We start from the raw sequence: 21,902 nt of genomic DNA, 5'->3' as shown, positions 1-21,902 counted from the left end.
TATAACAACACAATCAAAGCTAGGCACTGAGTCAGGTCAGGTAGAGCAGCACACATGTGAGTCCTTGTTGCCTACCTAATTCATCACTGGTATTGAATTATGCTCTCAGGAACCCCAGCTCAACCATGAGCCAAGCAGTTGAAGTAGAGCGGTTGACTGGTAAAGTTCCTGGTTCGAATTTTGCTCCTCTAGAGAGCATGTCGAAGTGTCCTTGAGCAAGTACTGAACCCCAACCCTTAGCCATCAGTGTGTGAATGTGTATGTGAATAGGTGAATGTGAGGAATACATTGTAAAGTGGGTTGTTAGACTGGAAACATGCTATAGAAATGCACTTCATTTAACATTTAATCAGATCCTTGGCATACTCCTATCACTGTGTCTTGGAGCAAGGTACTCAGTCCAAAATCATTCCCAGTTATTGCTTTCCTAAAATACACAAAAACTAATGTTTAATTTTTAATTGGTTATAACACAATATTATTTCATCAGTGCACAATTTAGTTTTTGAACAGTAGCAAAGTCATGCTGCTTCTAAGCAGCACAGTTGAGTGCATTAATATTGAAAATAACCATTATGCTGCCAAAGGTATAAGTTTATTGGATATGTTATTAAATATGACACAGCCAATAAAAAACAAGGACTGGAGTTATTGGTTTATAATTGTTATTCCAGAGTGTTTTCAAGTTTAAAGAACCCAGGAGTATTTCCCTGTTAGTTTTGTTTATTCAAATAAATGAAAACACAATAATCACTCTCAAGTGTGGAATAAACAATCAGGCTTGAGACCTTGTTGAGAGGAGAGTTTCACGCTACATTTCCAAACCAAGCACAGAGACTTCATTTTGAGTGAGAATATCTTTCATTCATGATCTGACCCTCCCACAGGAAGCACTGTGCATTAGTTGGATCGTAGTTAGATCATGTTCTTCCTTTAAACTCAACTGATGGTGATGCCTCATGTTTAGTTACTCCAGACGCATGTTGTTTCCCTTACTGTTACCAGTAAGGGTTATTAAAGTATGGTTTGTTTGAAATTTTGCTGTGTGAAAATTAACTGAACCAATGTGTAAATACAGCAAAGTAAAAACTATTGCCCTGATTTGCACTAAAGCAAATGGACGATAGCTTTGAAAACACGCTAACACTCTTTGCAGATGATAGAACTTACTCTACTAACCTCCATACATTTCCTTGCTCTCTCTGCTACTGTCTGCAGGGCGGTGGTGCACATCCAGGTCAATGATGTAAATGAGTTTGCTCCAGTGTTTCGGGAGCCCCAGTACCGTGCAGCAGTGACTGAGGGGAAGATCTATGACAGCATCCTGCAAGTGGAGGCCACTGACCAGGACTGTTCACCACAGTACAGCCAGATCTGTAACTACCAGATCACCACCACCAACACTCCATTTGCTATAGATCGCAACGGTGAGTAACAAATAAGGACAATAGATTGGATGTGTGTTAACAGGATACAGTAATTGAAGGAAATGGGAGTCTTACTTTACTAAATCCTAAGGCATGGCAATGTTCCACTATCATTGTCCACCAAAATCCATACTCATGTGGCCTAAATTTCAAAGAAAGACTGTTCAATCTCATCGGTGATGGTTCAGGGCATTCAATGAATTATTTTGTGGTGACGTGACATGTAAGAGTTCATGAACATTATGAAAAACTTCCCGTTACCAAACTTCATTGTAGATCCTGTGGAAATGTTTGAACTTGGCATCATACCATTCACACTTTGGTCAGTTATTCAAGTGAAACAAACAAGCAAAAAAAAAATCCCAGAAATGTAAAGTACAATGGCATTTTTTTTATTTGTTTATTTATTTAAACAGTGCAAACTCTTTTTGAGGATAAAATTTCATTCAAGGGGTCAAGTGGAGCAGGGTCTAATGACTATGATTATGACTGATTATCATTTCATGAGTGTAATAATGAAATTAACCCAGGTCACCAAAGAGCGTGACTTTGCTTAAAAAAAAAATGCAGTAAATGACCTCTGAATAATTTTCTGGCTACATTTTCTTGTTCTTTGCTTCCAATCATCCAATGCTACAACTCTGAATACACTTTATGAAGGTATGGCGAGTACCACACAATTACCATACCAAAGGAAAGCCCATCATTTAAAAACCCTATCCATGCCTGAGTTTGCACCTTCAGGGGAACACACACACACACACACACACACACCTGCATATGCTCTGGTAAGGGAAGTTAATACTCCAACAGATGTCTTTCCTGAGGGTAAAACATGTTCTTTGCGCTTTCCAAGGACAAAGTCAAACTTTGCCCGAAGACTCATCAGTCTCCACAAATCAGATCACCAAAGCCTGTGAACACACACAGCAATTCACACAAACACACACACACACACACACACAGTGACATAAAGATACATATAAACATACACAAATGCACTCTCTCAGTTATTCTCAGAAACACACACACACTCAGACACCGCCTGAGAAATTCAGAGGTCAGATCTTCTCCGTGCCTCCATGTCCTTTGCTGACTTCTCTCTGCTTCCTCAGTCTGATCCAGAGGGCACACTGAGCTCCCTAACCCCACATAGAGGGAAACTCTTAACCTCATCTCTTATATTTCCATTGCTGTTATTACAATTGAAGTTCTAAATATATTATCGTCTGCAGTTTTGCATTATTTTTTCATTTGAACACACGCTGGCTGGGTAGCTCAGGCAAAGTCAAGTAGGATTAAATGTATTCCTTGAGTGCACACTATCAGTCTAGACTTAAAACTTCTTCAATCTTCTTAACCGCAGCTACACAGTCTATTCCAATGCGACTGGCAAACTAGTGCCTCTTATGAAACTAGGAGAAAATCCCTTACATCTCCTTTTTATTTTGGAGGCACAGAGGCCAGCAGCATTATTTTTCTGGCATTTCTTATTGCCAAGTGCTAGTGTTGCAGTAAAAGGGCTGACTAGATGAGGTTAGGGCCAAACTGTTGAGTAAATGATACTGGGGGGCCAAGCCTGTGTAGTGCCCTCTCTCTCTCTCTCTCTCTCTCCATATGAAGGGGACTCACTTGGCCACTGACCGCTGAGGAAAGACTTTGAGAGCTCTTAAACTCAAGAGCACCTGAGGGACAGTGGAAGAGGATGGAGGTAGGAAAAGAGGGAGGAGGGCTGTGGGGAGCTGGAGAAAGAGCAAAGAGAGAGGATCACAGTGAGAACCGGATAGCAAACACAACCGAAGCAGAAGCTGAACAGTCGAGATGTTGCGTGGATAAACGTGAGCAAAGAGCGGGACGGTTTGAGCAGCCTCAAGCAAGAAATGCTGAATGGTAAAATCGGATGGCAATTATAAGCGGATGATAGAGGGAACTCACAAAGACAGATGCAGAAATGACCCACTTTGTTTGTATGTATGTGTGTGTGCGGGTGTGTGTATATGTGTGAGAGAGAAGGAATAGAGAGAGAGAGAGAGAGAGAGAGATAGAGGGTAAAGTAGTCATTTACTAGCTGGCCACCCTTGCCAGCAGTCACAGCACGCACAGCCTGCTGACACGGATAAGTTGATGTAGTAATTGAAGGAGGGGGAATAGGAATCTCCATCATGCAGAAAGGTGTGTGTGTGTGTGTGTGTGTGTGTGTGTGTTGGAGATAGAAAGAGTGAAGGAGAGGGAGAGAGAATGCCACAACAGATGAGGCAGCAAACAGTGAAATGGGATGAGGCTGCAAAACACTGAGACAATGATGTGCATTGAGCGGGAAGGGGAAGGTGGGAGATGGAGGGAGCGAGGAGGGAAGGAATTATAAACAACCTGAGAGAGAGAAGGAGAATGGGTGATGAGGAGGCTAGGAAAGCGAACAATGGTGCCCTCATATGAATTACGTCTAATCCTCCCACTCACAGGCCTCTTTTCAAATAAACCACATTATCAACATTCAGCTCCCTCCACCACATCCCTCCCCGACCTCAAGAAGCACCCAATCCATAATGTGCGCATGCAATAATTCACCCTGACTGTGTTACAACTCTCAGCCATTAACAGACAATAGTGTCTTCTTTCGTTGCTCTTTATGCTCTCCCAGTGGTCCCGGTCAATGTGCAGCCCCCAGCCTGGGCTCCGAGCACAGCATTGTCATCCATCTGTAGTCATAGACTCATCAAATATTAACAAACGCATTAGGACTACAAGAGCCCCCTTTCATGCACTCTTCTCAGCATGAGAAAAGATGTCGGTTTGGTAAATGGGTTGCGGTTACCGGCGGCACAGGAGACTCTCAGTCACCGAATGTTTTTTGTGGTTACTGGGCATGCTGTAAGGAAGAATGAGATATCTCTTTTAATTTAAGGCTCTACTTGTATTTTAGCATTTTAACATCCAAAAAATTTTTAACACATTAATTTTGAGGTACTAATATGTTAGCATATATGCTTGTGTGGCTGTGTTGAGACGCTTTTCAAAGGCATTTAAACCTGAAATCTGATGCTGATCCAGAATCACTAATCTGACATTTGAATATATCATTTTAATAATTATGAATATCGTTTTCCTGCGATTTTCATGCATTTATTTATTGTGAATGTTTTTTTTTTTTTCCTCATAATTTTGTTGATTTATTTTGATAATTTGTACCAATGTTCAGGTAATTTCTTGCTAGTTTCCTGGTCGCCTTTTTTCCAATGTTTTTGAGAGAAATCAAGTGAGCTTGCTCTGGTTTCAAAGAGATGAGAAATGAGAACATCACCCAGGCTGGCAGACTCTAGCGGCCTCTGTGCTGCATTTTACATTGTGCATCACCGGGGCAGATTTGTTGGGAAATCTGCTAGATAGCTTCATGGCACGAAACAGGAGGAAGGCGCTGTACTTCCAATCCAAACTCAGCTAAAGATTTCAAGGTCTCCGGTCATCAGATAGTGGAATGATTGAAAAGCTGATAGAAAAATGATTTGTAACTATTCTCCTCAGTAAAACAATTTTGGAAGGTACAAGTAGCAATATCCTCTGTGTGACAGGAAGGAATGGTGTTTATGTAAATGTAGTCTTTATTCTGAGAACCACCAGTGAGAACCATACCACCACTATTAGATAGAGGCTCACAGTCATGTAGACTTGTCCTCATTTGTTTATAGTCATTATACCAGGGTGTCACATTAATTTGACAATGATATTATATTGCTTCATAAAATGCTACACATAATCCCTTATAGTGATTTCACACTGGCAGTTTCAAGTGTTTACCTTTTGTCATGAAGTTACAAGTTCAAGTGCAGCTCATGATCTTTGTTGCAAGCTGTCTCTATCTCTGCACTCGCTGTCACTCTTCACTGTGCATTATCTAACATATCAAAAATGCCTTAAAGGCAAAAACACAAACACACACACAGGCCTATTTAAAGGAGAATACTGACTGAATTTATCGACTCACATTTCCCCCAAGGCTGTTCAGACTCTATCATTAACATTCATTGCTGATCCCTCAGAGAACAGAATCAGGAGATTGTCATGCACATGGCTTTTTGGCATCACTCCTACAAACAACTTCATTAAGAATGAATTGGAAAGTTACTGTAAGAGCAGCCAGAGCAGCTTGGGATCAGGAAGCATACAGTATGTTTTCCACATTGGTTATGACGACTATAAAATGAAGCTCATTTAGTTGTAAAAGCTCATACAACCGTTTTATGAGTCCATAAAGTCAGTCTCCCAATCACTGACAATTGAGCAGCTCCAGATTGTGTTTCTTGAGGACATTGCAGAGATTTGGGTTTATGGTTTCTAGTTTTTATGATCACAAATACTAATTGAACTGTCCTAAATGTTGTTTTTTTGTCTCCAAACAAGCAAAAACATCTGCCCATGGGATGTGATAACTTCCCTTATTTTCAATGCAAATCAATGTCTGTAAAATTTTCTCAATCTAAATGCCTTTTTCTTTACACTGGTGCAGTGGTCCACCTTATTCAGCCTGATTTCAAGATATTAACAGTTTTCGGACAGACTGCATTGCACACAAACAAAATTATCTCATCCCTGGGGCAGCTTTTTTCACTTGTTTTAAGACAAAATAGACTTTGGATTCGATAGAGATTCAATTACTTGGTAAAGCTGCACTCGGTGAGATTGTATGCAGAAATACATGCATCTTATCTGCTTCAACCGTGAAACCCCATACAAATGTGGTATTGAATCTGATTGCAGCCTGGCTCAAATAAGATGAGCTCAATAAGCTCATTTAAGATGTCTGAAAATATCCTGAGAAGACATAGACTTAGTTTACTAGCAGACTACTCCTGGGCACTGAAGTCATCACAATTGAAATATTCACCTCTCACTGCTGTTTGGGACTCCCACCACGTAAATATGATTAGCTTTAAAATGAACTTTTTTGTTTTATGTAAGAGATGCATCGATCACTGGGGTTGAATTTGACCTCGTGCGACCCTCCCTCCCTTTCAGGTAACATCCGCAACACGGAGAAGCTGAGCTATGACCGGCAGCAGCAGTATGAGATCCAGGTGACGGCCTGGGACTGCGGCCAGAAGAGAGCCTTACACAGCGTTCCTGTTCGCATTGACATCAAGCCTGTCTGCAAACCCGGTTGGCAAGGTGGGGAATGTGTGTGAATGTGTGTCAATGACGGGACAAAGGACAGAGGACGGTCTTGGTGCTCAGTGTTAAAGCACAGACAGACGTAGACATGAATATCTGTGCGATTACTTGTTTTTGATGTCTGTGTGACAATGTGTGTGTGTGTGTGTGTCAGTGTGCAGGGCTCAGGGATCAGCTGCATTTTGCATACCAAAATGCAGATTTGATTATTTGTTTGTGATTACTTGTGTGTCTGTATATCCCTGCCTACCTCAGTGTGTGGTACATCTCATGCAGACTTGCTGAAGTGTGCATCTTTCATTTTTCTCCATTTGTGCTTATCATACTGTCTGGGTGCCTCTGTCTCTCTCTCTCTGTCTCCCTCTCGCTCCCCTTCCCTCCCTGAGGAATTGGCCTGTCAAGTTTAGCTGGTGTGATCAACAGCACTTTACTAAGAACACCGTGACACAGCCAATATGGCTCTTAGCACATCAGAAAGCAGTCAAGGCAGCCTGAACAAGGCTCAGAGTAATGCAACAAAGACAAGTGTCTGCACTGAGCACTACTGCAGCAGCACAAACACCACTCAAGGTAACCGCAGACACAATTTACACTTGTCAGAGAGGACAGGAGCACACGTGTTCAAAGATGAACACACACCGTGCTGAATTTCACATGGAGCTGTATGAATTATGTGTTGTTTTGTTGTCAACAAAGTCAGAATCCGCATCTGGGAATTCTTTGGCATCCAGGCATTTATCGTCCCACGGGACAAGAATGCTTTTGGTCTGGTGATAAGCGGTGGAAAATGAAGACCCTGGCAGCGGGACAGTGATGGGCACTGAACCCTGCAGGGGGTACAAAGACACATACACCCTTAATCCATATACTCTCATCAAAAACACACTCCAACTAACTTTTCCCTAGAAAAATGCACATATGCTGCAAAACCACATGAACATACTGGCATTGTAGGCATATTTTCACCACACACACACACACACACACACACACATGCACAAATACACACAGTCGCCAGAGCTGTCGTGGGTGTACAGAGTGACATTAACACTCTCCCTAGGCTCTCTGCTAATCCAGTCTTTGAAGCCTGTTTGCACTTTTTTTGTGTGCATTTTGCAAATGAGGATTTTCAGCACACAATTACGGCAAGAAGCTACCCACACGCGCGCGCACACACATATTCACACGCACACACACACACACACGCACACATATACCCTCTCCCTTGATGAAAGGACGGTCGTCCCTTAGAGCATTGTCAGGAAGCAGGAATGAAGGGAGGGCTGGCGGGGAAGAAGTAAATGCCATGGCCACAGATCAGGGGATATTTAATAGGGCCAGTGGTTGGCATGCAGCTGTAAGAATGTCAAAGACTTGCTGACACACACACACACACACACACACACACACACACTCAGAAACACACAAATACACACAAACAATGTGCTCTGCTAAAGTGAAAACCGGTGATCTGTCTGACTGAATTAGCCATGAGCTCTGGCTCTGGACACCCAGGCTCAGCTGTGTGTCTCTCCTGACCAATCACATGTCTGCGCTGGGCTTGTGGGGCTCGACACACAGTGGCTGTCTGCGCGCATGCACGCATGCATGAGCGCACAAACAAATGAAAAATAAATAATTAAATAAAATGTCTTTGTTTTGGGTTTTACAACTCTGCCAGGATGCCTTTTCCTATTAAGGTACAAATCTCCCTCTCTCTGGCGGGTGACTGATGTTCAGAGCTTTTCTTTTTTCCCTGCACACTGTTGGAGTGTAATGTGATTTACACTTATTACTCAGAGCATGAATTCAGTCAATAATTACAACTCCCAATACTGCCCAGCCTTGAAAGTATCTATAATTACTGAACTGCAAGTCAACTGATTCTAGAGATTTTGCCTTTCAACTTTCTCTGGAAACAAAACAAAACAAAACAAAACAAAACAAAACAAAACAAAACAAAACAAAACAAAACAAAACAAAACAAAACAAAACAAAACAAACAATATTTTTGTGTTACATTGTCAACAAATTACATATCCAATGTCATAGTTTTTTAGATCCCATTCATTCTTATACATTTCCTACCAGGTCACAGTATGTGCAGTGAAGATGAAGGTCTTTATATGGGAAACACCATTCACATTTTGACATTATATCACAACAGCATGTCAAAACAGTGTTCACAAATAACGATGTGAGGACCGAGTCAACAAATTCATTGGCCCCATATTAGCAGATTATCTGTAGGTGGAGGGATTTGACAGCTAACCAATCACTAGTGACTGATGTGTCACTGCGTCACTGTGACACAGTTTTCACTCGACGTGGTAATTATTTAGCCAGTTTACAGTGTAACTTTAGCCAGCTATAGTGGGAAAAAAAAAATTAAGTTAGTTCTAACACTTAGAGCCAAACAAATACAAGAGCTCTATTAAAAAAAAATTATAATAATAAAAAACATGAGGTCAGGCTACTTCTAGCTCGAGGCTAACAACAAGGTAGCCATGGAAACGAACTCCCTATAAGAGAGCTTGGCTAATTCTATCAGACTGGGGATCCTCTCCAACAGGCTAATTGATAAAAACTTGTTCCCAATGCCGTTGGCAACACGCAAAAAACATCTTCCCCTCTCAGAAATGCGCACAAAGTTGCTCTGCTTTCAGTGTTTTTAGTTTTCTTTAAAAAAAAAAAAAAAAAAAAACAATATCAGTAGCAGTGCATAACTTCATTATCCTTCTCCTCTTAACTTTTATTAATACCAGTATCAAATACAACAGATATAAGACACACACACACATGCACAAAGTACCGTAATAAAAACCTAACAGCAAGGGGTACAGACACAAAGCAAGGATAACAACAAAAGACAACATGACTCCCCGTTCAGAGTCCAAATCACAGCATCAACTTCAGTCCAACTGCAGTTCAGCGACTGATGATGAGCTCCTAAATTAGTCACAGAGGTCACAGGTTGCGTATAGAAGCACAGTTCTCATCGCTTTCAAGATCTTTGAAATTTTTACACTGTCCACATATTCACTGAGTTCATTCTTTAAAACAGGAGTGAGTGGTTAAGAACCACTGAATTTGCATTTGTGGATGGGGTATTTAGCAAGAAAAAAAATAAAAGCTCTGATGCTCTGCTGGAAAGCATAAACCACCCACGGCAGGATCACTTAACTTGACAGTGTGAGTAAGTGGCCATGGGAAGTTAATACCCCTCAGAGGACTATTAATACCAGAAGGAATTGCATCAAAAAATATGCTAGGGTCTCTCTGGCTCTGGCACAGCTTGATTAAGTCAACATTTGTCCCGCCTTACTACGGCGCTGATTGGCCCAGTTACTCTTTCAGCCGAGAAATTGCACTTGTGTCAGGCAGCGGCAGACCTGTATTAATCACTCAAAATTTTTTAAGTGAACATGTAATTCACGGTTCTGGAAACAGCTAGTCTGCAGCCAGTGTTGGCAAGGAGATGATATCTTGTGGAGCATATCGTCTAAGTAAGGGAGTAAATGTGGAAAAATGATCATTTTTAAAGGGCAACAAGTAGAAAGAGAAACAACTGAAACAAGCAATGAAGTCATGCTTTCACAGCAGAGACAGTAAACGGTCTAACTGGAAAACGTTTAAATGAAACATCGAGTGAAAAGGCACAGTTTTGCCATACTAAACACTGCGATCTAAATACTAATTTGTCATTTGCTTTTTTAGCTTCAGAGTCAGACTTTTTGTCCAGTTGCGCATAGCTTGCTTGCAGCACTGCCTCCCATTGTTGAGAAGTTGAAGTATGAGTATGTGGAAGACATAGGAAGAGACAGGAATGCCCTGCAGACAAAACAGCTAATTTTTTAAAAACTTAAACAAATGTTACTTATGATGGCTGCCCTGGCTAACTGATTTTCTGAGAAACTTAAAATTAATCACTGCATTGGAAACTTCAATTAAAAAAAAAAGAAATAATTTCTTGAACTTTCTGACAATCTGCCTTGAATGCCAACAGGAGCCAACTAGTAGCATTTGTTTTTCCTGTGTTAATAGCACACGAATGCAGGTAGTCCAATCCAGAAACTGACATTTGAAATTTAGACATTTAGCCTAGAGTTATTGGTTCTGATCAATAACCTTATTAATCCCTTGTGGATAAGCTAGGGCCATTATGTGTTATATGACAGTAAAAATCGTACTTATTGACACTTAAGCTTATGCCCTCAAGTACCACTCTTGATTTATGCATGCATGTATGTATGTCATCCATATGAGGAGTAGCTATAAGGGCATAGGTGGAGTCAGCCCACCCAAATGTGTGTCTCACCCACCCATTTTTTTTTTCAGCCAATATAAAACGAACAGTACCATTTGTAATTTTTGTCTGGGTGGGGAACCTACAGCAAAGTCGCCCACGGCCCACCCCTCTTCTCGTGGTATTCATACATAAAGACACAGGGCTCTGAAGTAGACCTGTCCGCTACACAGTGTCTCACAGTGACTTTCCTAGGGAGCTTACCCATTCTCTCAGTTTGTGAATGCAGTGCTGCCAGCTAGCAAAAGCACAATTTCACTTATATTATATTGCATTCATTTGTTTTATCCAAAGGGGACTTGTAACACTTGTTAGTGTGCGATGCATAGTTTTCAAAGCCTATTAGCAGCCTAGTGTTGTTTCTGCCTCTAGTGATGCTTCCAGAGGCTCCTGCTACCGCTCCTGTGCCTCTGCCTTTGTATTTCATGAGAATTTTTTTTTTTTTTTTGGTGTGTGTGTGTGTGTGTGTGTGTGACAGACTAATCAGTGTTATGCACTCTAACACAGGAAAAAAAACAAGATATTTTTAAGTAGTGTGATAACAGATTATATTTAATTTAAGAGTTCCGTATAAAGTGTGCTTGTCTTAAAAGCAGATAATGAATATTTAGGATGAAAATAAAGGGAGATAATAATGAATATCTGTTTTTTTGTTTGTTTGTTTGTTTTTGTTCCTGAGGTGAAACATTTCCTTTACATGCTGTGTGTCTATAAGCTGGGGGAGCTGTTGTCAAAGAAACTGATGCATTTCCAAAGTAAAGCCACCAGGGGTCTAAAAATACACAACATCTGAAATGAAAGTCTAAATGCCTAAAATATGTGTCTGTAGAGGGCTTTATGCTTTATGAGGTTTGTTTGAACCCTCAGGACCTATTTGTGACTGAGGAGCTATTTTCACACTGTGCTCAAATATTCATCGGGGTGTCTGTCCATATGTATGATTTTATTTTTCCTTTTCTCTCAAGTTTCTCAAATCATAGCTCTCCTGGGCGCTCTGTGGATGGTTGAGAGCTGCTGGGAGCAGCTAAACTCACAGTAATGAAAAAAGAGAGCGAGAGAGACAGAGAAACAAAGTGAAAAAAGAAAATGTTATTTTGACCTGTTGGCTTTGAAATCTATCTATCTATCTATCTATCTATCTATCTATCTATCTGTCTGTCTGTGTCTATACATGTATACAGCTCAGCATAGTGACAGACTGTCAGACTTTCACACTGATGAAAAAATGTCAATCTGCATATTCATATTTGTCCTCTTCTTCATGAGTATGGCTCTGAGCTGTGTGTGTGTGGTGTGTGTGTGTGTGTGTGTGTGTGTGTGTGTGTGTATGTGTGTGTAAACATGACATGCCTGTGTGGATGCTGTTTTACTCTCAAACAGCCCCAATTAAAATTGACCCCATGAGTGTTGTCAGTCAAAGCAGTTAGCTGGCAATGTCAACACACTGACATGTGGGTCTAACCTTTTCTCAGATAAGAAGTAGCGATGCCACAGAGCTGTGAAACTACAGCATCTTGCTTTGAGAGCGAGACTGACAGAGAGAAAGAGGGCAACTCCAAATAAACTTTGAGGGAAGTTTAGATCCAGCCTTAGGTTGAGCATCTGAGCTCAAGAGAGGCTCCCAGGTGGTTTCTCTATTTGAGAAGGAGAAGTGCATTGTGTGGCAGCCTATCCAGCAGACCACTTAGAGCAACTCCTCAGATTGGTGTGTGTGTGTGTGTGTGTGTGTGTGTGTGTGTGTGTGCGCGCGCCCAGCAGCCAATGGGCCTGATCTCTGATAAGAGCGGGAAGAGGATGAATTAAAGAGGGTGAAAAAGAAAAATAAATGGTTTGGTGTGTCCCTCTCCTATTTCCTCTAACACACACCCCGCCCCCCCACCCCCCACCGCCTACCCCTCTCCTCCTCTCTAATCTCAGACTGAGGCTGTCTAGCTGCTGCTAAAGCACCTTTCTTCTCCCTTTCTGGTATTAGCTTGTTTTCCTGTATTTCCTTCTTGCTTATGTTCTCCGTCAGAGTGTTTCTTTCATTCTTTCCTTCTTCTTTCTTCCTTTGTTTCTTTCTCGCTTGCTTACTTGTTTATTCTTTGCTCTCGCAGTTTCTTCGGTCTTACCTCCATCCTCTCTTTCTCCCCACCTATCCAGCTGTCTTCCTTTCATCCTTGTCCTCTTGCTGCTTTGAGTCATTGTTCCTCTCTGATCCTGCAGCGTGATATAGGAATCCCAGAACTAATCACAGCCACCAGCTTTCTCTTCCATCTCACTTTTATCACATTCCCCCAATAAACATGCACACGCCTGCACACACACAACTCCCACCCCAAACACACACACACACTAAGAACTCTGTAAAACTAGACAGCTAGAGCGAGGGAGGTTTACACCCTGTTGGGTGGGAAGGGAGCACCCTGGGTAGACCTGATCCTGTCAGAGCAGGGCAATCTAGATAAGAAAAAATGTGTGAGTTTGTGTGTGTGCATGTATGCAGTGGGGTGTAAGGTATAGAAGAGATAGAAAGAGAGAAGGAAACATGCCCCCACACACCTGCACACATAGATACGCTTTATTCCCCAGTAGAAGTAGAAGTAGAGACACATACATGCAGACAGAGAAATGGACACACACACACACACACACAGAAACATGCACATGCACTTATAGCTACACAAAAATGCACAGATGCCCACACACACAGCTGAGAGTGATTACATTCCCTTAGCCCTGTATTGAAGCTCTCTCTCTCTCTTTTTCGCTCTCTGCTTGTTGAGATTGGAGTTTCCTCTGTAGTGCCACTGCAGTGTCAAGGTGACACTGATAGACCATGAATACTGAGGGACAGACAAAGAGAGGGTACAAAGCAGGCAGTGACTGACTGAGCGAGAAACACAGAATGTGTAAGAACTGAGAGAGAGAGAGAGAGAGAGAGAGAGAGAGAGAGAGAGAGAGAGAGAGGAAGGGGCTGGTAATTCTCAGACAATGTGCTGGACACAAACAAACAAACTCCTGAACTGCACTCGTCACTTGTTAAACCGCTTCGGTGACTCCACTTTAAACACTCCAAAAAACAAAGATTGAAAAATCCTGGATTGAATGTGGGATTTTCACTCAGTCTTCAAAGTTGGCAAAGAAACAAAATTATACCAAACATGGTCAAGGGGGAGGAAGGGGGTGGAAATAAGATAATGTCCTCAGTGAGTTCAGCATGTTAACTTGTTGCCCATAGTAAACCACCACTATAAAGCCAATGTTAGCTATTAATTCTGTGGCCCTCATTCTGTTACTTCATTTAAATACTAAAATAATCCCAACGCAATTAGAGAACCCATATGAATGATATGACAGGTACAAGATGCCTTATGATTTTCCAGGTCCTCCTTAGTGACTTCCAGCTTCACACTTCTCTTACCCTGAAACAAGCATCTGGCAGGTTGAATAGGATTCCTGAGGAAAGTGGCGCTTAATTTCTACTTTTGCCCCGCTTGGCCCTAAGGATCTTAGACAGCACAGGAACCATTTTGGGGCTTTTAACTCAACCGCTTGGGCAAAAATAGGGTCTTGTTCTTCTGGTGGAAATGGGAATGGTTCCCTGGTTCCTCAGAAGGGTTTCATTGTTCTGGGGACAGGTCCTGCTGTGGAAAAAGGCATTTTCTACACCTCTCCAGTTCATCCTTACCTTGTGTTGGTGTTGCTCTTGTAAAAAACCTGCAGAATGTCCCATCTCTCCTGCCCTGTCTTCTAGGGGACGTTTCACCAGACTTATGGCTGCATTCTTCACACAGGATGTAGTGTAGTAGTGATCTCTCCAGAACTGTGGAGGTCTAGACATTTCTAACCCATTGGAAGTGGTGAACTGACCATCGGGAGAGTTGGGAGAAATCCCTGTGGCCCACAAGCTTGTGGGCTGGCAAAGCACAAAAATATTACTGTTACTATGATTATGTTTACTGGGACCAATATTTCAGATCAGGAGGGCATTGAGAAGCTCAGTCATAATGGCCAAATACCTCCTTCTGCTGCTCTTTGGTCTCTCAGTCAGTGCAGCCCAGCAGGCAGCCCCTGTGGCCACACCGCCCCTCACTCAGACGCATTGGAGACAGAGAAAGAGTGGGGAAGTCAGCAGCATCATTTCAAAAGCTTGGATGATGAAGCAAAATAAAAATAGAAAATGTGGAGCCGAAAAGCTGAGGAAGTAAAATCTCTTGAGACATCTGCAGCCAAATGTGAAAAACTCTCTGATCACTACGTCTACTGCCACAAATTCCCTGCAGAAGACTGTGGACAGGTTTACACAGCGCCGGGCCTACACAGGTTCAGCTGTTAACCCACCTCAGATCAGCCAGCCAATGAAGGAGCTGCCTTTTATTAAGTAAAATCATGATTAATGGATATATTAAAAGCCCTTAGACAGAAACAAGTTATTCTAACCATGATCACATACCATTACTTGGCTATGTAATGTTAATGCTGAAAATGTCCTAAAAATGTTGTGAGAGAGAATAATAGAATTTGAATGTAGCGGGTAGCTTTATTGTTAAACCATAGTAATTAGTTTACAATACCACAACATTTACCTTCCAGTGATGCAGGATTACAAAGATACATCTTCAGAAACAGAAGATACGATATAGAGGATTTTATAATGCAAAATCAATTATTCTTGATACAATCTGTTCGTATGTTTGTTTGATTTTTGTTGTTTTTATGGATATACTAGTTTTTTTTTTTGTTTTTTTTTACTCAAATGTGTACAAATTAGAAATGTAAACAAGTCCCCTCATCTTTTTCTCATGTTTAATTCATCTTCAAGTGTTGTCTACTGTTATTCTTTGGATTAAGTGCTCAATCAGTCAAATAATGAGTGAAAATATGTCTCCATTCATGATTGCTGTTATTAGTGTTGTCAGTGGTGGGGCTGCCCATCTGTTTATTTCTGGCTCTCACACTGGACTATTCATAAGAGGTAATGAAGGCATATGATGATGCGGAATCGATCAGTGGGGAAAACTGTGTGTTCATTTGCATCTTCTGTTTTATGTTAAAAAAAAAAAAAAAAAATTAGCAGGTGTCAGTGTCTGGGCCTAATATTGCTCAGTGAGCTTGTACATTTGCTGGAATGCAGACAGGTGGTGTGTATTCACGCTGTGTGTGACAGTGGTTAGTTTGGGGGCAGTGGAAAATCAGTATGGTGTGGGCCACTTTTTTGTCTTTGCTCATTGGTTTTCAGCCAGTGGGCAAACTAACTAGTAATCGCCACCTGAGTGGTAAATGTATGCTTTTTATGTTGGTCCCCTGCTGTAGTTGCCTCTGAGCCTGGGTTGCATCTTTTTCCCGTGAGAATGAGTTGAAAACCCCAGACAGCAGCAGACAGGTATACAGTTCAGTGCTAAATCAATAGTAATGGAAATCCTCCCATAAGGGGCACCCCAGTGGCCCACCTGTTAGAGTGCATACCACATGTCAAGGCTGAGTCCTTACTGCAGCGGCCCGGGCTCAAATCCAGCTCACACCCTTTGCTGCATGTCATCCTCTCACTCTCCCCTGCCTCCTCTCTCTCTCTACTGTCACCATCAGATTCTGAGTGCAGAAATGCCCCCCCAAAAAAATCATCGTTAAAAAAAATAAGTAAAAGGATATCCTCCCATACAGGGGTCACTTGTACAAATCTTATCAAAATTGCAGTTCAACACCTCGGATGTGTTAGCTCTTGAAATGTGTGAGAATCCCCTGCTCCAGCACAAGGTTAGAAGAAAGAAGTAATTACAAATACCACAGCAATAGCATCTAATCTCTTATTCTATGCACGATAACCCAATGTGACCTCGCATCGACTACTACTTTAAAGCCTGAAATACCCCCATCATCCACAGCATCTTTTGTCTGAGGGCAGGAAGATTCCACTCTCCTCCATTTTGTCTTTTCTTTTAACTTCTGTCTCCTTTTCACTTCTAAGTCTCTCCAGCCTCGGCCTCCAGCTTTAGAGGCACTAGATTCTTTTTTTTTTATTATTATTATTTCTGCCACTAGCCTTGCACTACCATGAAACTACTAAGAGCTCTCCATGCACTCAAGAACAAAAAAAATAAAAAGGGAAATCTTGTCCAAAGAGCACAAAGAGCATGCATGAAAGCATTAAAATGAACGCTTTTGGGGCATTGTGGGGAAAAAGAAAGGAGAGGCAGACAAGGAGAGGAGAAATCTGAGAGATGGCGCACTGTAAAGTGGGGCGAGATGGAGGGAGAGTGGCTGCGAGGATAAAGGTGGAGAGGAAAGGAAGAGAGGGGTAGAGTGCTCTTTTAAATGGAAATTGGCTCTCCCACTGATGGCTGGGACGAGTAATGACGACCCCCTGACTACTCGAACGTGGTGTCAGCATTTTTGCATGCACACACTCACACACAGTGCTCACATAGCCATCCTCCCACACATTCACACATATGCATACACATTTAAAAGCATGCAAGAACTCACTGAAGATACACACACACACACACACACACACACACACGTGCATGCACACACATACACACACATCTGCGGTTCAGGGACAGGTAACAGCGTGAAAGTGTGATGATGCATCATTTTCTTAAGCACCCCTATCCATCTCTCTTCCCTCGCCATCTCTCACCTCTCACTGCTCTTCACACCCATTCATTTGAAGCGAGGTGTTGGAAACTTTTCTTTGTGTGTGTGTGTGTGTGTGTGTGTGTGTGTGTGTGTGTGTGTGTGTGTGTGTGTGCATCTTTGGAGGAAGTCTGCACACACAAGACAATACCTGTGTGTCGATATCACATCAACATTTGCTACGGAGTCTCGGTTTATTACACACACACACACACACACACACACACACACACACATACACACCAGGAAGCAAAAACACCAGGAAGCAAAAATACACACACACAAAAAAAAAAAAATACAGGAAAAAATAAAAAATATATAGCAGGGTCTTACGCCTCACCGGAGATAAATGTGAGTTGTGTGTCCATAAAAATTTAGAAATTCAGTAAAATGAGCTGAAAAATGACATCTCCTCACATACACACAAGCTCCTACACTTGCACTTGCACACACACGTATACACACAAAACCCTCAGGGTACACACCCCTGATGTGTATGCAGTACACTCTGACAGCCGCCTAGTACTTATCCCCCTGGGCGTGTTTGTGTGTATGTGACAGAGATGTCATTTTTCAGGGTTCTTACACAATTTAAATGTTTTTTGAGGGGCAAACTCCAATACAGCACTACTTCCTTGCTTTTACTTTTTCTGCTGTGAGTGTAAGGATTCATTTGTTGCATAGATGCTTTGATTTTAAAATAGAGTAAATACAACGAATCACCCTGACTTCAGCCTGAATTGATGAAATGAAATGATTCTGATCGATTCATTCACAATTCATAAAAAAGAAGATCACTAATGTGTTGATCTAACAGAATACAATGCCATCCAACTTTTTCTGTCAATAATACTTAATAAAAGCTTAACACTATAAAGCCTGAATTCCAATTTTTTGAAATTGAACCCTTTATTTAGTCCTATAACAAAATATAAAGAAATTCAAAAAATATGTTATTACACGATCTTTCTGTTGTATGATATATGATATGTACTTGAAGTGCCAATGGTATGGTCCAGGGTGAACAGGGGAAATGTCCAAAGGTATACAACAGTATTTTGGTCAAGTACTGATTAAACTGAAAACGAAAAACGGAATTGAAAATGTGTATCATATATGATAAAAATGGCTTTATAGGGTTAAAAAAAGAGATTTTTCACATCTCAGAAGAAATAGGATAGTCTTCTAGGATAGAATCAGTGACTCAAATTGCTGTTTACGAGCTCAAATCAAACCGAATCACCAGGTAGTAAATCATGGATCAAATTGAATCTCAGTTAAGCCAAAGATTCACATCTCCAGTAAACAACGATGATTCGTTTACCTTTTTCTTATTCCACTTCTACCAACACAGACAAAGCTGTCAGACCCCCAGTGACTGTATTTATCTGTTTATTATCTTCAAAGGAGCATGTCATAAGTTAAGCAATGCAATCAGCTGTTGTCTGCCAGCATTGCTGTGAGTTGAAGACCTGCAATATGGTTTAAGGTGGCATTACATCACATTACAAGCCTTCTGTTGTGTTTCATCAATTAAAAACAAAGTGTAGCAAAGCAGACGTTTGGCAAAAAATGTCAGGGATCACCACTCTAAAGTGAGCATATGTGTTTTTACTCTTACTGTCACGGAGCATATTCCCATAGACGCAAGTATTGACACACATAGCATTTTCCTCTGTTCACTTAAAAAAAAAACCCCCAAAAAAAAACAAATCTGTTCACTTCCGCACACACACACACACACACACACAGACACACAGAGTCACACATGCAGAGACACTCATACTTCTCTCCAAGTGTCTGTCTCTTATGATCACAGCCCCGGCGAGGCGTTTGTACATCTGCACTGGTGTGCTAGCACCACATGGTCGTTTTAATGTCTGTCTTCCTTCCTCTCCTTCTCATCTTCCTCTTATATTCACAAAGAGAGGAACACACACAGAACACAAACACACACAGTGCTGTGTGAGCTCTGCCTGGCACACTGCAGGCAAGCACACAACTCAATAGAGACCAAATATCTTCCTATTACCGTCAGCCCACACTGCTGTTAAGACACCTGGGCTAGTGTGAGTCTGGGTTTGTGTACCCGTGTGTTTTTGTGCAAAGCCGGCTCTTTCTTTCTTTCTTTCTTTCTTTTTTTTTTTTTTTTTTAAGATTTTTCTGCACATTCTCTTTAAGTGTGTTTGAGTATATGTGTGTTTTACGTGGACATTTCTTCTTGCGCTTTCTGTGCCAGTATCTACTTTTCGGCACATTGTTTGTATCTAAACCCCATTTGCTCTGTCAGCGCTCTGTTTTGGAGCTCCTGCTGCACCAGTGAATGATAGCGTCAGCTGCAGTAGTGTCGTACCGATCCTCATAAATAGGACTAAATTATTTAGCAGGGACACAAATGGATAAGCTAAGCTGCTCAGCCTTGGCACTGCAAGACTACAGGAACCATGCATGATATTAGCCTGGGGATATATGATAGCTGACCATGCATGTATATACACACCAGCACCTAAAGCTTAAGAGATATTATCAGCTGAGGCATGATCATATTAAGGGACCATGGTTTGCCCATAAACTGCAAGTTACTCACATTTTGAAAATCACACGGGGGTACCAAAGATTTCACAGCATATTATCAAAATTCAATTCAAATTTGAATTTTTGTTTGAAACACCCACGTTGTAATGTTGGGAGAGACTGAACTGACATGCTGGACATGCTTGTCACAGTAAGACTCTGATTGGCTAACCCTAACCTTAACCTTTTGGGAAAAGATTGGCAGAAACACCAAGTTTAATGTGCATTTTGTAGATATTACACCAAACATGCAAAGTCACGGGTATGGTCTTTAAAGATGGAGGCCAACACAGAGATGTATGATGAAATAACACAAAGCTGCTGTCGAACTGAAAAGTGTTTTGGAGCCAATTTAGTTTCTTACCACCTGTGAGAGAAATGTGTTAAAAAAAAGAAAAGGGTTAAAAAAAAAAAAAAACTGTAGCTGACAACCAGGCGATCTTCGGGAGGAAGGGGGATGGATGGCAATAAAAGTTTGGCATTGGTTTTTATCTTCAGGAAATCCAAACACTGAGACAAGGTGCCATCATCAAAATAAAAAGAAAACACAAAGGCATCACACTTGCCTCCACATCCTGAGTGTTTCATTGTTTTGTCCCTGTGAAAGGAACACTTAAGTGTAGTCATGTACATTTCTTGGCAACGGGCCTTTTTCACTTCATTTTTTCTTTCCACTATTTAAAGATAAAAGCTGTTGCTAAATCTTTATCGCTAATATGAGGCTATTTGCACAGGCCTTATCTAAACAGTAAGATATGAAATATAGAGAAACTTGATTTATTAAGTGTTTTGCCTTATGGTGATAATAGTTCTCTAGTTTAGCCTTCATAATTTTTTTATTCACTGTATTTATTTCTTAAGTGTGACCACACTGATTTGGGCCCCGACACCACTTCCCGTTCGTCTCAGCACACAGGGCTCCATGTTCTAAAAAGAAATGTGTTTGGGGTAAAAAGAAGATCTGCTAGTTTTTTGGGTGTTTCACTTTGTTTTTGTAGTATACTGCGCCCACACGCTTTGTAACTTGTTTGCCTTTCTTCCAGCAAATCCATCGCTCACTGCCATCTCTGCAACGGGGCTCTTCGCACCTCCGCTGACATTACTTTTATGCTTGATCATTCAGTTATGTCGAAATAGGGTCACTCTGCTGTTGAACTGTGCTAATTACAGAGTGTTTGAAGAAATTTGTATCTGTCATGGGCATCAATTGGGTATGACAAGGTGTGGCGCTTATGACACCTCAACCTGAAAGCATGTGTCAAGTGATTGTACAGTTTATGTCATCGTAATGGAGTGCAACAGTCATGCAAAAATCCACTGATTTTTTTTTTCTTTGGAGGCTATATACACATAGATATATGAACTCACATCATGGGTGAACACTGACCACATAATGAAATCTTGTCAGTCATCACACACTGCTCCACTTTGTCCTCAAAAATCCGTATTTTAACAGATTGGAGCGTTTTGGCGGTATCAGTGATATTAGATGTAGACAGGGATTTAATTGTCAGCACTCTGGCAACCAAAAAAAACAGTTTGACCCACATAAAGACATATGATTCTCTCTGAAGTTTCTTTTGCGATGCAGCAACAGTGATACTGCAGGAAATATCTTCCAAGCAGAGGCGGAACGGGCGCGTATTGAGTCGCGGTTCAAAGCAGGAGTGTAGTTCTGCACGGTCCAGCAGCCCTCCCTGAGTAAAATGCACTACACAGGGGTAAAATGTCCTGTGAAGATAGGCTGTACTCACATTATGCTCAGACAGTTCAAGCAACAGCATCTCAGCCCTTACTGCTTGTGATATTGT

At 41.4% G+C, this 21,902-nt stretch overlaps 1 protein-coding gene across 1 annotated transcript in view; it reads left to right on the top strand.

The window, feature by feature from the left end:
- The window catches only part of LOC115370410 (calsyntenin-2), a 241,943-nt gene that overhangs the window by 154,773 nt on the left and 65,268 nt on the right, over positions 1 to 21,902 (top strand). The window contains exons 4-5 of the mRNA XM_030067424.1: positions 1,219 to 1,427; positions 6,441 to 6,590. Coding sequence (XP_029923284.1) covers positions 1,219 to 1,427; positions 6,441 to 6,590 — 359 coding nt within the window. The remainder of the gene's footprint in view (positions 1 to 1,218; positions 1,428 to 6,440; positions 6,591 to 21,902) is intronic.

Source organism: Myripristis murdjan, chromosome 13 (assembly GCF_902150065.1).
Source record: "Myripristis murdjan chromosome 13, fMyrMur1.1, whole genome shotgun sequence".
Classification (NCBI taxonomy): domain Eukaryota; kingdom Metazoa; phylum Chordata; class Actinopteri; order Holocentriformes; family Holocentridae; genus Myripristis; species Myripristis murdjan.
This window is presented reverse-complemented; position numbering and strand designations above follow the sequence as displayed.